This window comes from Terrapene carolina, unplaced genomic scaffold, assembly GCF_002925995.2.
Source record: "Terrapene carolina triunguis isolate 2854851 unplaced genomic scaffold, T_m_triunguis-2.0 Scaffold25, whole genome shotgun sequence".
Lineage (NCBI taxonomy): Eukaryota > Metazoa > Chordata > Testudines > Emydidae > Terrapene > Terrapene triunguis.
This window is the reverse complement of record NW_020664376.1, coordinates 2,793,607-2,810,527: the sequence shown is the minus strand read 5'-3', so window position 1 is coordinate 2,810,527 and position 16,921 is coordinate 2,793,607. Positions and strand designations below refer to the sequence as shown.

General features: G+C 41.4%; 1 protein-coding gene across 4 annotated transcripts in view; it reads left to right on the top strand.

Moving 5' to 3' along the window:
- Positions 1 to 16,921, top strand: part of LOC113406306 (cytoplasmic FMR1-interacting protein 1) — a 122,715-nt gene that overhangs the window by 67,911 nt on the left and 37,883 nt on the right. For all 4 annotated transcript variants that reach the window (XM_026650427.1, XM_026650423.1, XM_026650435.1 and 1 more), the window contains one exon: positions 9,196 to 9,283. In XM_026650427.1, coding sequence (XP_026506212.1) covers positions 9,196 to 9,283 — 88 coding nt within the window. The remainder of the gene's footprint in view (positions 1 to 9,195; positions 9,284 to 16,921) is intronic.

Below are 16,921 nucleotides of genomic sequence, written 5' to 3'. Positions count from 1 at the left end.
CCCCCCCCCCCCCCGGGCGGTTCTTAACATGTTCGTACGCATACAGACATGACTGCCATTAAAGTGCAAAGTACAAACTGAAATATAATGGTACATTATCAATTTGTCAGACTTTAGTCACACAAATTATTACAAGTAAGCCCAATGATTAAGTTTTCAATGTATTATGTGTATTTGACGGCTCTGTGTGCGTAGGCAGTTTCATTCTTCCCCTTCCATAGACTATTTTTTGTGTGAAGGCTACACACAAACGTCAGAGGAAAGAAAAATGTTTATTTAAAAAAAAGAAAAAAAAAGTAATTGTAAAACTACAAAAATTAGCGGGGAGGGGGTACGAGGGCAGGTGTAGAACGTGTAATTTTTTTCAAATTAACTAGTCACTCTCTTTTTAATCTTTAGTTATTCTTTAATATAAATGCTTAACAGTAAAACTAATTTGTGCGTAGCATGTCTTGGAGCTCTTCCCCCACTCCCTCAGAACACTTGACAATTTTTTAAATGATTTGTTAAAGGTTTTCAGGCATTTACAAAGACTTCAGTCTTGGGGGCACAAAAATTGAAGTTGTTTCTGCAGAAGTATTACAGCAAACTGCACGTTGAACTACCTGACTGTAATTATTTTACATTCGATAATGCTCTGAGATTAAACAATAGGATGGACTGCTATTAAAAGATTTACTAATTGCAGCTGCTGGTTTTCAGAATTTTAGTCACATGAGTTTGTTAACCTCCTGTATATTCAAGTCCAAGAAGAGGCTGCAGCCTTGGTTATTTGTGGAAACATAGGCTGTCAAACGTGTGGCAACAGGTCAACTCCACTAGCCCTGTTGTTCAAGTTAGTCATGAGATCCAGGGGATTTTTAATTTACCTCTATTAGAGTGCAAAAGAAACAGACTGACTGTGATTAAGGCTACATTTTAGTCACAGGTATTTTTAGTAAAAGTCACGGACAAGTCACGGGCAGTAAACAAAAATTCACGGCCCGTGACCTGTCCATGACTTTTACTATATACCCCTGACTAAAACTTGGGAGGGTGGGGGGAGAGGGCTGGGCGCTGCTGGGGCTGGGTGGTGGCGCACAGCCTGGGACCCCGCTGGTGCTGGGGGTGGGGGGCTGGCAGGGCAGCAGGCTTCCTACCTGGTCTGCATCTCCCCCCCTTCACCCCATAGCAGCAGCAGAGTTTGGATGTGGGAAGAGGCAGGGGGTTGGGGCATGGGATGGGGTGAGGTGGGCTCTGGGCGGCGCTTACCTGCTAGGCAGAGACATAGCCAGGCATCTCTGTGTGCTGCCTCCGTCCAGAGCACCAGGAATCACAGCCAATGGGAACTGTGGGGGTGGTGCCTGCTGAACCGTTGGGCGACGTGTGTGATCCAATGAAACATTGCAGCTTGTACAAAATAGTGTGTCACCATCGGCATGTAGAATTTGGCTTCCAAATTCTTTCACACAATCCGCTGCAGTAATAGTTTTTGAGGTTTTTGATTTACTTTGGACGCTCATTTTACAGTAATTGCATGAGTCTTCTGGTAGGCAGTCAATTGAGATCACTACATTACATAACTTCCCTAATGTCCATATCTACCAATCAGTGAGTTCAGCCCTGAGTATTTGCTGCTGTAAAGTGTCAATCAAAAAATTCTGTCAAGTGCTTCACCTTTCTTTTTATTCGTATTGAAATAAGCTAATAATTGCACCTGGAAGTGGGGGCAGTTCCCTATACAATGTCCCCTCCCCAGGCAGCTGTAAAGGGAGGGGGACAGGAAGCGAGTGGGGAGGAGGGGTGCAGAGCTATGTGCAGCCGGAAGAGATACCCAAGAGCAGCCCTGCAGGGAAAGAACAAGTCCTGTCCCTCCCCAGCCCAGCTGAAGCTAGGGAGCCCCCTTTGCTGGGGCTCTTCCAGCAGCACGGGGAATATTGGATCCAACTCCACAAGTCTCCTCCAGCTGCAGGAACCTCTGGGGCTGCTGCCCAGTCCCAGAGCGTCCTGCAGCAGGTGGAGACACCCAGAAGTGGGTCTGCTCTTCTCCCACCACCACCACCACCAGAGAGGTTGTGCAGGGGAGGGACAGGACTTGTCCATCCCCAGCCCAGCTGGAGCTAGGAGCCTCCTTTGCTGGGGCGCTCCTAGGAACAAGGGGACATCGGTTTTCACGGGGAAATTGGTAGGGCCCTATCTATGAGGTGTGTCATATTGGCTTCTTAATCTCCTCTCTTTCATGCTGGCCCACCATCAGAAGAGGAGAGGAAGGCTAAGAGGTCCCTTCCATTAGATACAGGCCACTTCTTCTCTCCTAATGTTAGCCCCTTCCACTGCCGTTCTTTTCCTGCCCTCATTCCTGGCATCAGACTTCTGCAGTTCAGTGGAAGGAGGAATTCTCTAGAAGGTTTAACATACGCCCTTAGCCCCAGGGAGGCTATGTGCCATTTTGCCATGGATACTTTGAAACTACTATTGTGCCAATGTCAATAAACTTTGTTTATGTGATGATATTTGTATCTTTCCCTTTACTATCTTAATCAGCTAAGTCAGCAGTGTAAATGAAAGACATGTGGAGTAAGTTCTTTGTTCTTTCTGGAGTTTATATTTTTTTAAAAATCAAACGTTTAATAAAACCCAAATATTTTCAGAACAAACTAAATTGCTAAAATGTTTTTACTATAAAAAGATGGATTAGGGGTTCAATATGGAAATACCACTGCATCTGTTTAGCCAAAAGTTGGCATGCTGTCTGCTGTGCTCCCCTCACTGTGCACAGTGGCACAAGTTAACACAATTTAATAGAAAAGCTCATATTTAATTGACATGTTTGGTGAGATTTGCGGTAAGCTATTGCAGGGTTCAGTTACTAATATATCCTGCAATGATTAAACAACCAGTCATGCTACTTGTGCCTATCGTTTATTGTTCCATCCACTCTCCAGCTTTGTATTTAACTTCGGGTGGGTCCTATTTTGAGTTATTCTGTATTCAGCCAAATTCTAAATATATAGTAGTAATAACACCTATTTTTATATGGCACTTTTCATCAGTAGATCTCAAAGTGCTTCACAGTCTTTAATGAATGTATCCTTGTAACCCCACTGGGAGGTAGGGAAGTGCTGTTATCCCCATTTTATAGTTGGGGAAGTGAAGCACAGAGGCTAAGTGACTTGCCCAAGGTCACACGGACGTTTGTGGTGGAGCAGAGAAATGAACCCAGGTCTTCCAAGTCCTAGGTTAGTGCCCTAACCACTTGACCTTAGACCATAAGTATACCCCTACAGGGAACAAAATCTAGGTTCCATGTAGGTCTAAAAATAAAATACACATAACTTTTGTCACTTTATTGCATTCAAAGCATGATTCTTTAGCTTTGGTATGCTAATTTACAGGAACAGACTAAGGCCTTGATCCTTATGTTCAGGCAATCTCACTTGTCCGACTGGGACCTGACAGAGATTTTTGCAGTGACTGTATACTTGACTGTCTAAGGGCTTGGTCTACAATTAAAAGTTACATTGGTATAGCTGCAGCGGTCAGTGGCATGAAAAAACCATGGACATAGCTGAATCTATGCCAGGGTTTTATTAACATAGCTATGTCGACATGAGAGGGCTTCTGTCCACATAGCTACCATTGTTCGGGGAGATGGTGTTCCCATACCGACAAAGCCCCTTCTGTCAATGTAAACTGCATCTAAACTAGAGGGCTATGTCAATATGTCTATGCTAGCATAGGCTCCATAGGGTACACGTAGCCTTAGCGTATAGCCTTCAGTTCAGTAAAACCCTCAAAGAGCTGGAATTGACCACTGGTTAATAAAGGCTTTTTTTTCTATAGTGTGTTTTTATTTAAATTGGCATCAGTTTAGGTGGTGCCTGTTGTCCTGCGAGTTGACTGTTGCAAACTCCCTCACATTGGTCTCTCATTGGTATGAGATTATTTGAAAGTGATATGATAAAATACAACACTGGGCTGGAAATAATCAGTCATTATTTCAAAAGCACCGGTAAACCAACCAACAGGTTTTTGATCTCTGTAATCAACTTTGTTTTGATTGCTTAGAACTGTACTGATGAAAGTGGATACATTTCTGGACAGTCATCAACACAGATTAAATCTAACAAGAACCTGTTATCTTGGAGCATGCCAAAACATACATAGAGTAGTGCAGAGCAGTTATTCACTGAAGTAACTTTTCCTTTTTATCAGAGAAAGTGAGGGGAAGAGAATCTGTCCAAATTATTACCAGTCTTAAAGGCCTCATTCTTCCATCTTTTTTATTCAGACCATTCAGATTTCAACATTTCTATTTGAAAAGAAAACTGAGATCATAACACTTGCAAGGAATTTTTTAAAGAAGATTTTTCTTTATATTTAAGAATTACAGATGATGTTGGTAGGTTCTAAAGAATTCAGTGCAGTTCTTGAGATTGAAGGATGGAAGTTGTAATGCACAGTCTCAAAATGGATAATATGAATCAGTCAAGGATACTGAAGATCTGTTCATCTTTGTTACCTTCTGGCTTCTTCAAATCTTCCTTGGCCAGAAGGTAACAAAGATTAACAAGGATGATCCAGTAGAATTCCCTCCCCTCCCCCCCCCCACCTTCTCCCCACCCATATCTTGGGACCATATACAACACAAGTCTCTTGCTCTCCCTCCAGACTTTTCACCGCAGCACCTTGCTAACTTTTCTGAAAGGGAGAAATTGAACAAATGGGCTGAATGTGAGAGAACTTTAGGACTGTATCTAATGAACAGCCTGAACAAAGATGCATGTTAGCTCACTATCAACAACTGTGGTTCATTTCTACTAGGACCGAATTCTAAGGCAAGTGCTGTCCTACCTGCTCTGTGCTCTGCTCCAAGTACAATGGAAGTCTGAATGGCTCTCTTCTTTCCCCAGCCGCCTGAAGACATTGTAATTACTTCTATCCCTAACACTTAAAATTAATAATAGAGATGGGCCTGAGTAAAAACCATGGATCAACATGTGAACAGGTACAACTTTGCAGCTCTGGGCCATCTCTAATTATTCACTATGACTTCTGAAGTCCATTTACAGCTGAATAGACCTTGACTGAGCATTGACTGCTTTGTGAAAAGTAATTTAAGATTCTCAAGGAAATTGTTGATAGCCCAGTAAACCTTGCACAGTACGTCCATGCACTGCAAATCCATTTTATCTTTAGTGTTACTCCTCTCCTTTCTTTCACTTGTATAAGTTTTCACTGGGCATGAAAATGAGTGTCAGTTTAAAGGTAACGGGTGGGGTGAGGGGAGAAGAGAGCAATCTCAAGCACTGTCATATGTCTAGGATTACTTTGAGTGATCCCGCCAAGTGTTTACAACATCCCTGATAAACTCCATTAATGAAAAATCTCTGTAAAGAACAAATAATCTCAAGAGGAAGTTTCTAAATAAGTGCATTTCAATTATACAAGAGAACGGAAAAACTAATAAATCCGGGAAATCCAAATGAAAGGCGATTTTATATAATAGATTTATTGTATCAAAAGCCATATACCTAAGTGATTTTTTTCTTCCTCAGAAGCAGCTAAATGCAAGCAGTTACTGAATTTTAACAAATGCAGATAGCTTGGAAAGACATTAAAATCTTAACAAACAACTGAAACTCTTAGTATGCTTATGATGTTATAAGATCCACTAAGAGAGTTCAAGTTATACAAAAATTAACCTCCTAAGCATAAAGGAAATACCGTATATACTCATTCATAAGCCCAATTTTTTTAGTAAAAAAGGGAAGCACCAGAGACGGGGGTCGGCTTATGAACGGGTATAGAGAGGGAGAGGTGGGACACAGCCCCTCAACCCCAACAGAGGGAGCAAGGAGAGACAGCAGAGCCAGAAGGGAAGTGGCGGGGCCAAAGTCTCTCCGCTTCTGGCCACGCTGCTCTCCCACCAGCCTCTGAAGCAGCTGCAGCTCCGGGGCTGGCAGGCTGCGGCCGTGCTGCTTGGCCCCGCCCCCCAGAGCAGGCTGCGGCCACACCGCCGGAGCACGCTGCAGCCGTGCCACCCGGCCCAGCCCGCTGGAACATGCTGCGGCCGCGCCGCCCGGTCTGGCCCACCGGAGCAGGCTGCGGCCAGCCGGCCACGCTGCCCAGCCTGCCGGAGCAGCTCCAGCCAGGCCAGAGACATACTCCTCTGGCCCTCCCCAGCTAAGGTGGGAAGGGATGGGATGGGAAGAGTGTGGGGGTCCCGAGCTAGGGGTAGGGTCATGTGGGGGGTGGTCACAGGGGTTACTCCCCTGACTCCCCGCCCCCCCCCCCCCCCCCCAAAAAAAAAAGATTTCCCCACCAGTTGCTGTCCCAGCCCGTCAGGGTAAGCAGCTGGGACACTTTGTTTACTTAGGTTTACCTCTGTGCCTGCGGAGGCTCGAGGTAAACAAACCATCTCGGCCCCCCAACGGCTTATCCTTATGGCCCGGGAGCCAAAGTTTGCTGACCCCTGAATTATAGGGTCAGCTTATGAACGGGTTATAAAAATTTTCCATTTTTACTTATCCATCTTGGGGTTGGCTTATAAATGAACTGGCTTATGATCGAGTATATATGGTAATTGCAAACTGAGGTTGGTTTTCTGTATTCTACAGTTTGCATGCACATTGCTATTATGCTATCAGCATGGATGTTTTTATCTTTAGCTGGATAATAAATATCTTTAATGTATGCCTCAATTGTGGCTAGAAACAAATTTTGGCTAAAAGTTATTTCTTTTGCACATTATTCTGTTTCAAACTGTATTTGTAGCATCGTTCATTTTGGTTTACAGTATGTATTTTAAGGACATTCTTTTCTGAATCTTTATTTTCCTAGTTAATTTTTGTTTTAAAAAATGTTATGGGATGGAATATGCCAACTATCCAACCAGTGAATTGTTAGTATGGCCAGTATTTCTTTCCGCACATATTTAAAGGTTTGTGTGCCATTTGCCTAGTTTCTTCAAAATCCCCTTTGGTGGTAACTTCAAAAATTTAAGCCACTTGTGCTGCAAACACACACATTTGTCTCTTTACTCATGCTACATGTTACACACATGCGTTTCTATTTGCAGGATTGTTATCGCAGAGTAGTAGAATTTAATAAAATTGCAGTAGCATGCTAAAATTAAAATCTTGCAAAAGTTAAATAACAGGTAAACTTGCAGCAAATATCAAAAGTCAGATTCTGAAAACCCTTGGTCATGAAAACAATTCCTCTTGTGCAAAATTCTATTGAGGGCCCCACCATAGATTTCTTACCGGAGTAAGGATTGCTTTTAAGCAAGTATGTACAGGCCTTACTCACTCTAAATTCCACAGACTACTGTGACAAATAGCTCCTTGTAGACACTACTTCCACTGGTTTGCCTTTTGCCTATAATATATTTAAATATTACTTTGTTCCTCTTGATTTCCTTAGCTTATTACATTTTTCTTCTCTTTTTTTTTTCCTTTTAACTTTGGCCTCACAAGTTTTGATTGTGTACTGTTAATTGCTCGGTGGCTTCCTTGTTCTTCACATAGGATTGCCATCTCTGAGGTACAAAAAACCCCGGGGCATCCGGGATGATCCTGAGCCTACAAAACTGAACAGTTGGTAGTGTGTATAGAGTGCCTTTCAGATTTTCTAGGATAGCTACCTCAAAAGAGGGACTATCTTGGAAAACCTGGACAACTGAAAACTCTGTCTTCACATGTGGAAACCCTTCTTTCTGTTCTATATATACCTGGACCACTGTATCAGGTTCATCGAAGGAAATAGCTTCCTTTGTGTACCATTACAAATATATATGCCTGGGAAACAAGTAACCTGAGCACATATCGGATTCTGTATCTGTCTAAAAAGCGTGACTAAATGGATGTCTGCAAATCTGAATTCTCTGCCAATACTACACCTCTACCCCGATATAACGCGACCCGATATAACACGAATTCGGATATAATGCGGTAAAGCAGTGCTCCGGGGGGGCTGGGCTGCGCACTCCAGCGGATCAAAGCAAGTTCGATATAACGCGGTTTCACCTATAACGCGGTAAGATTTTTTTGGCTCCTGAGGACAGCGTTATATCGGGGTAGAGGTGAATTTTTCTGAATTCAATACCAGCATTATATTCAGGAAAAAAATAGCATTGGGAGAGAATTCAGATTTGCAGACATCCATTTAGTCACACTTTTTAGCTATGTATAGAATTTGAGGCATGTTCAGATCACTTGTTTCCCACGCATATGCACTTTTAATGGTGTACAAAGCAAGGCTTACTTCAATGAACACTGGAATTAAAAGTATGATGGTACTTGCCATACAGTAATCTTGACAGAATTAGTATTCTAATCTGTTTAAAACTCTCTGGTAGCAACACAAGCTGCATCTGATGGTGAAGATCTTCTAAAAAAAACATTAAACAGGAGTGGCAGTATTTTAAAGAAGCAAGGTGGGTGATTTGAACATGGAGAACAAGAGTTACTTGTGCACTGACACAGAATCGGTATGGCAAACATACCAGATGTATCTCTGCACTTTCTGACAGGAGTGTGTCTAATATAGGTACATTCTTCTTGTGCAATGAAATTGTCTGCCACCAGGGTAAAGCTTGTTTGTACAGGAGACAGCTTTCTTGGGGCTGGTCCAAGATTGTGGAATGATCTCCTGCAGGATCTATAAAGCACCAAAAAAATGTTGCCACCTTCCGTTCCACGTGGAAGGAGCACTTTTCTATTTGGCCTTCACTAATAAAAACACAGTACCTCAGCACATTGAGCATACATTTAAAAAAAAAAAAAAAGGGATTTTATTCCACACATAGATTTTCCCTGTGGATACAGGAAGATGGGTAGGAGGAAATCCCTTTCTCTCCTTTGTGGGCTACCCGTATCATTAGCACCTACATGGAGAAAGAGGGAGAGCAGCCAACATTGGGCTGCTAATTCTTCTCTAATGCAGGTGCGAGAGAAATGCCCTTCAGTGTGCTGATGGGCACTTTGGATCCAGCACAAAATGGGAAGTAAGCTGCAGCAGCAAAAAGGTGTGGAATTGTAATCTGGTTTCTGCCCTGTTCCTGGGGCAGTGCAACTGTATGCTGCCCCTTACTTGACTTGGACTGTAGGATTAGAATGGCGATTTGATTTTGTGTGTGGACAGAAGAAGCATGTATTTAGGTATATTAGGTGTGCCAGTGTAACTAACTATGTCTATATTTTGCTTTTGTAGATTTGTTCGTACTGTGTTACCCTTTTCTCAGGAGTTTCAGAGAGATAAGCAACCTAATGCACAGCCCCAATATCTCCATGGATCGAAGGTTAGATTTTATTACCCTATATTCGTGGTTTGTATATACTTGGTGTTTGGTGTTTGGCTGTATCTGATGTTGTTAAAAATTAGTTCTCATGTCAAACTTAGATTGCACAATTCTCCACAGCAGCAGAGGAGAACTGAACAGAAAATGAGCTGTAGAATTTTTGTCAACCACAGAGAGAGGGAACATGAGCCCACACTGAGAGCAGCTGCTCCTTCATTGCAATTCCGGTGGTGGTGGTGGTTACAAAATGAGACGAAACAAGTAGGAAAAGCTGCCCTTTGACTGTAATCAGACTTTAAAATAAACATAAGGACTCTCTCTCAAAATCTCAGATATTAAACTGTTTCAAAAAAACCTCTGCATTTCTATGGTATCTACATTCCCAGGATCTGGAAAGTTGCTTTACCAACACTAATCAACTCAGCTTTTCAGCAGCCCTGTTGGCTAAATTAGAATTGTCCTCCTCATTTTACAGATCAGCTAACAGAAACAGGTAGAGGATGATGGCTTTAAGCAAGGTTACAACAGTGAGTGTGAAGCACTCCTGACTCCTCATCCTGTGCCTTAAGCGTGAGACAGCATCTGATACCCAAAATGCCCCATCCTGCAAATGCTTATGTGTATGCACATAACTTTAAGTGAGTAGTTTTATTGACTTTAATAGAGCTACTCACATGCTGAACTCTGTAATATTGTATATTGGGGGTATAACATCCTTTCTCATCCCTGCAAGCGTGGGAATTGATTACCTGTTCTTAACAATAAACATTTTATTATTGGTCACAAAGTTATCTTTCTTCTTTAATATCCAGCCAGGGTAATTTAACCTATCACAAGAGCAGTAAATTCCCAGGTTGACACTTCCATTATAACTCCATGAAGTCACCTTTCCTTTTATTTGTTTGATTTTTAGACTGACACTCATTTTGTGTTTTGCTTATGGAATGTGTGTGTATAGGAATTAATATGAGGCTTTTATTAAATGGATAGTAAGAAAGAAGTAATTCCTAAATTTAGCAGTATAAAAAAATAATGGAGTCTATATTCTTCTTGCAGCAGCAGCACTAGCTTTTTAAAAAACACTTTACAAAATAAACTACACTTCCTAGATCCTGATTGTGACGGATTTTCCTCCCTCCACCACCACCCCTTCGGGATGCGGCCTGGAACTGGGGTACCACTGAGCCCGCCTGACCCACCAGCCTGGGTTCCCTTTTAACTGTATTGCTATGCAGCCTGCCAAGCCTTCTCCCAGGCTTCAGACTGCACTTTACCAGCACACATACAGGTAGGGACACACCCAGCTGCAGCTGTACACACAAATGCTGAGATAAGCTCTGCATGGGAAGGCACAGCTAAGGAACTGTCCAGTACTCAAGTGCACACACACACACACCCGGAGTGTGAACCCAAAATTATACTGTCTTGCGCTGCACAGAGAACAGTACAGCATAAGCTCATGAAATTTGCCCCCTCCCTCAATGTAGAGGGGAATATACACAGCTTTCTATCCAAGTTATGATTTCCACACACACTGATTTTAGACAAAACAAACGCAAGTTTATTAACTACAAAAAATAGGTTTTAAGCGATTATAAGGGATAGCAAACAGATCAAAGCAGATTATCTAGCAAATAAAACAAACATACAATCTAAGCTTAATATACTAAAGAAATTGGTTATAAATAGCAAATTCTCACCCTAAATGTTTTAGGCAGATTGCAGAGATTCTTGAAGGCAAGCTGCATTTGCAGCTTAAAACTCCAGATATTTCTTTCACAGGCTAGACAACCCTTTCGCCTGGGCTCAGCCCTTTTCCCCTAGTCCAGTCTTTTTGTTCTCAGGTATTTCCAGCAGTCCTCTTTCTTGGGTGGGGAGTCAAAGAAGAACCATCCTTGATGATGTCACTCCCCTGCCTTAAAATGTTTTTGCATATGGTGGGAATCCTTTGTCTCCCAGTGTGATACCCACCCCCACACGCAGTCAGTGGAAAAACACTAGTATCATTATGGAGTCCAGTACCAGGTGACTTGGTCACATGTCCCTACAGCCATAACTCCGAGGCTGTTTGCAGTGTCCCCAAGAAGCCTCCCTGGTGGGAGTTTATCATCTTCAAAGACCTATTGTTCTCCCTAATTGTTCTCCCTTCCCAACTGGCCATGTAGACTGATTGCATTCTGTGTAGTGGGCATTCCCCAGGTATAAACACATGTGTAAAAGATGCATAGATGATATTCCTAACTTCAGATACAAAAATGATACATGCATACAAATAGGATCATCATATTCAGTAAATCATAACCTTTCCAATGATATCGCACATGACCCATCTTGCATAAAACACATCTTAGTTATGTCATAATCCTATCATAACCATATCTCTATGAAGAATATGGGGCATAGTGTCACACTGATATCCTAAAAAGGAATAGGTGGTAATTTTTCTGAACACCCAGTCCCCCGTCCCAGACCATAGCTTTGGAATAACAGTGCCTTAAGAAGTCACTAGAAAGTATTTTAAATAGAGGAGATGAATTATCACTCTAATTTTACAGCATTTTTCAAGTAAGAAGAGAGACAAAGTGCAAGCTTTATGTGAAGAATATTTCTCATTTCATGGTACAATTAGATGGGTATTAATCCAGAAGAGGTTGCAAATCTTATGTATTGTATTTAGAATTATAACTTATTCAGTGAACCACCTAGGTATGTTTCATTCTTGTGTGGTTACTGTTCATTATCTAATTATACTTAGCACATCTCGTTTTCAAAGTACTGTATACACATGAATTAATTATCACACCACCACTGTTAGGTGCTATAAGTATTGTTATATCAGTTTTTACAGATGGAGGAAACTGAGACAGATTGATTTAAGTGATTTGTCCAGGCTTATATAGCTAATTATAGACAGAGAAATTACAGCTCAGAAGTGCTAAACGTTCAGTCCCAAGGTAATGATTGCTATTGTAAAATGTGTGCTTCTAAAACATGAAGGAAAAATGAGAATTAATCTTTCTTTATATGGAAAATTTGAAAGTTAAACTGAGTGTTGCCACAAGTAGTGATTTTAATTAGAATATTCACTTCCAAGCAGTTACTGAACAGTGTGTTGGGGGAAAGCAGAACTGTATATCACCTTAGATTTATTCTATTCTTCACTACTACTTTGAATGATGGTCCCTATGTGTATGCCTGTTGTGTGTGTTTCCTGCAGCATTGAACTTAAAATATTTGATGTATGATGGTGGTAGGGCATTTGGGGTCCAGCAAAAAAATATCTGCCATCTTTGGATTATTATGCAAGATTCTGAATGCTCTGCTGGAGATGAACTTTCATAGATTTATAGATTCCAAGGCTAAACTTGTTTACCTGGAAGATTGACCTGTTGCAGAACCCTTTAAAAATAAAATGCTCTCTACCTGCAAGTAATGGAGCCAACTGAGAAGTGAGGACAGATCATGCCATTGAGTTCCCCTTTTCATCATCCTGCACACCCAACAACATTCTCCTCTTTAACTTCTCACAGCTCTGCAATAAAACAGGTATTAACTCCCACTGTGACTGCTGATATCCTTAAGTCAGCAAAGTATTTTTAAAATAATTTAAAAAATCCATAACAAAACACCCCACCTTTTTTGATTTGGTAGATTTTCTGATAAGTAATGAAACGCATACACACACACACGTCAGATTGTATATGGTCTCCTGTCATGCTCTTCCGGTTAACTGGTCAGTTCCTAAAGCAGGATCAGGAACATCTGATTTTATGTACCCACAGGCCTCTGTTTTCACATCAGTAATGAGATATAGGCCAGTGGATATTGTGAACTGCTCCTCCTGTCTGGCATTGGGAATAGAACAGTCAGCTAGAAAAATACCTAACTGCAAAAAATGATTGACTTTAGGTCAGGCAGAATGTTTGAGAGCATGCAGAATGATGTCTCTTGACTTCATTCAAGAGTTAAATAGCCATATGGGACATACTGCCATCAGGTTATGGAGAGATGGCTTTGGAGGAGGAGGAAACATTGGATGGCCATATAAAATATTGCATAACTCCCAAATGGGAGAATATTACTTTAAGAATCATGATTAGCTTTATCTGATTATGAAGCATAGAATTCTTATGGAGGATATGTAGACCAGCCACTACAGAGGCTACTTTTGGCTTAGAGAGCATTTACTAATACTTAAACAGTTAATATACAGTTAGGTCTTCAGAGCTCTGTGTGTATATCATCTAATTTATTCTGTATAGGAAAAATATTCCATCATCCAAATTAAAGACATAGGTTGAAATCTTGGCCTCATTAAAGTCAATGGCAAAACTCCCACTGACTTAATAGAGGGAGGATTTCACTCATGATGTATACTTGTCTTTGATGAGAAACTATTCTTCGACAAGTAGAGCATTCTTAGTGTCTTTCCTTCCATCTGTAACCTCACCTCTTTTTTTGTTTGTTTGTTAATGTCAGTTATGTGTTATGCGAATAACCATAGGAACATGAAGCGTATTTTGATAACAGTTTGGTAGGAGGATTTGATGTCTTAGGGGAGTGGAGATAGTACACTGAGCTTTTCACCTCTAAACCACTTAGTACTTAACCAAAAAAAAAAACCAACGGAATTGCCTTCTGGCTGTTCAGTGGTTTATATTAAATCAATAGTAGTTTCAGGTCAGTTCCTAGTGGACACAGGTCAATATTAATTTGCACTAGTTGGTTCTTATTAGCAGTCTCAGTCGTCACTCTAAATATATACCTTCTCATTTAATCAAAGGGCAAGCTGCCAAAACACAAGACCCCCACAGTGAACCTGAGATTGTAGAGAGATTATCTGACTGCCGATTCTCACAGGTTAGAAAGCCAAATCAATCAATATGGCTCAGAACAGAAGATTATGAATGTTCTAATTCTATATAGGGTGACCTAGGGTGAAACTTTCAAAAGCTCCTATGTCGCATTTTCAAAACTGACTTAAGCATTTAGGCTTAACAGTCTGTTCCATGTCATATTTAGCTGTGACGCTGAGTACTTTTCCCAAATCAGAAGAGCTCTGTGTAGCTCAAAAGCTTGTCTCTTTTACCAACAGAAGTTCGTCCAATACCTCACCCATCTTGTCTCTTGAAGCACTTAATTCCTGTTGAAAGTCACTGGGACTTAGGCTCTTAAGTGCCTACATTTTTTGTCGTTGTGTACACAGGGCTGTAATAAGTAAAAGCCTGAAGTAATACAAAGATTTTATCACAGCTGAAAATTGTAAATAATATAATAGTGCTATAGCAGTTTCCATCAAGGATCTCAGTGTGGCATACTAACATCAACTCTCTAAATCTTTGGGAATTTTGTTGAGTCCCTGTCACAGGGCAGCTGCCTTTTATGGGGAATTAGGGCCTAGTCTGCCTGAGACTGCCTTATGAAGGCCCTACCTGGGGATCCTTAACTGCCTCAGGTGGCTAATTAGTAACCAAGCAGCTGGACCTAATAAAGGTTATCCAAGCTCAGTTAGAGGGAAACTCTGAAGGGAGACAGGACGCTCCTGTGGAGAGGAGCTCCCAGAAGAGGCCTGAGCCAGAGGGCTGGGCAGGGAGCCTAGGGGGTGAGCTCTCTGGGGAACCCACCAGAATGGGGAGTCTGTGAGAGGTGCTCCTGGAGAGGAGGGCTGCAGTCAGCAGGCATCTAAGAGGGTCTGGTCTCAGCCAGTGGTCACCCAGATGCTGCCCTGGCAAGGATCAGCTGCTGTCCTAGGGAAGAGTTGGACCTCCCCGGACCTCTGAATCCAGAGAAGGGTCTTACTCCAGTAGGGGCAGTAGGCCTAACAGCAGGGGCAGAGACAATCTTGGGGGAAGAGCCTGGGTGGAAACAAGCCCTGGATTTAGGTGGGGGGACAGAAGGGCTCGGAATGACTTAGTCACCCAAATGAGATGCTGGAGTGCAAGTTTTGTTTATATTCTGTTTTGGCTTTTCTGTTAAGAAATTAGACCCTCCACAGGGAGGTGCTCTTTAGCATCTAATGGTCTGTTTTGTCTTGATACCCTAGGGGATGGGAAAATCCATGTCACAAATTAGGAAATTGAAATACAGAGAAGTTAGTAACTTTACAAAGTCACGCTGTAAGCCATTGGCAGAGCTGGGAACAGAGCCAGGTCTCTGGTCTCATGGACTTATGTCATAACCACAGGATAATCTTTCCTCCCTGTATGAGTCTTTCTGCTCTGAATTAATTTAGCTAGAACAAATATTTCATCATAGTTGATAAAAAGAGGTATGCAGTAGTTTATTTCTCTGCATTTATTTTGGAGATAAATCTGCAGGGACAACTTCAGTTTCTGAGCAGAATTTATTTCAGTTGTTAGTGTCTGGTTTGGGTAATTATCTCCATTTGAAACAACAGTAAATTTTCAACATCGGACACAGTTTATTTAAGAGACAAAAGGAAAACACAATCAACTGAAAAAAAGATGTACGTGATATTATTTAACATTTACAGGCGAGGTATAAAGGTTAATTTAGTACAAATAATTGAGCATATTCCTAGGAAAGGAGAGTCACCATCCATTTGGCACACAATTATGTTGTGGATCTCCCAATGGCATGCGAGTGGAGCAAATTTGTTTTCTGATTGTGCCAGCTATGATTTCCGTGTGTATGACTACCTTAGCACTAAGAAAACGGAAATATCAGTCACAGAATGGTTGACACACTGCAGGAGTGGAGTAGCTGGAAAAGCCACACTGCCTGCTGTGAAGTGTTTAAGTGGGTGCTACATTATCAGACTTGTCTGTGATAGACCACCTTGGCTTCCAGAAAGCCATTAGAAGCCCTTTTTTGGCTGCTTGAATAGGTCGAACTGGTTAAGTGAATGTTGAGTTTAAATATACATTCTTTTAATATCAGTTTAAAATAAATGCATAAAATCACAGTATATCGTACAGCCACGCACACAGAGCATATTATACAATAGCACTAAAATATATCAACTTAAAAGGAAGAAATATGTGCTTAATAGATTTAAAACTATGGAATGTGAATATGTGAAAACAGACTGGACATATATCGTTCTTCTAGGGTGCCCACATTTCCAGTTCAAGGACAGTGTTGGCAACTTGCCAAGATCTGCAGGACAACTAAAGTTGCATGTAAATTTCCATAATCTCAAAAATACATGTACTCAGTCATAGTCTAGCTACTTTTACTCTTGGTACATTAACAGAAATTGGTGGGTGGATAAAAACCTGCCTATTGTGTTTTATTCTCCCCCTTCAGTTAGGGACAGAGCAATCATGAGTCATGGTTTTGGGTCTCACGATCTCCCCTTTCCATGCTGTGCAATGAGCACTTCCCTCTTATAACTGCGGCATTAAGCATTAAACACCTTAACCTCTCATGGTGGTGTAGCTAGAGTGCCTCTTGCTGGTGTCACCATACTGAGTGCATTTTTAAGTTGGGTGAAATAGGAATCCTTTTTTTCTAATATCAATGAATTTAGCCGGTGTCCTATAACTAGAACTTGTTTTGAATGGAACTGTCAAGTACAGCAATGAGCTGTGCAGTTTCAGAAACAACCTGATTCTGAATGATGTGGATAAAAAACATGACAGGCCATTATAGATGATGTCATTTAATACAGGGCAT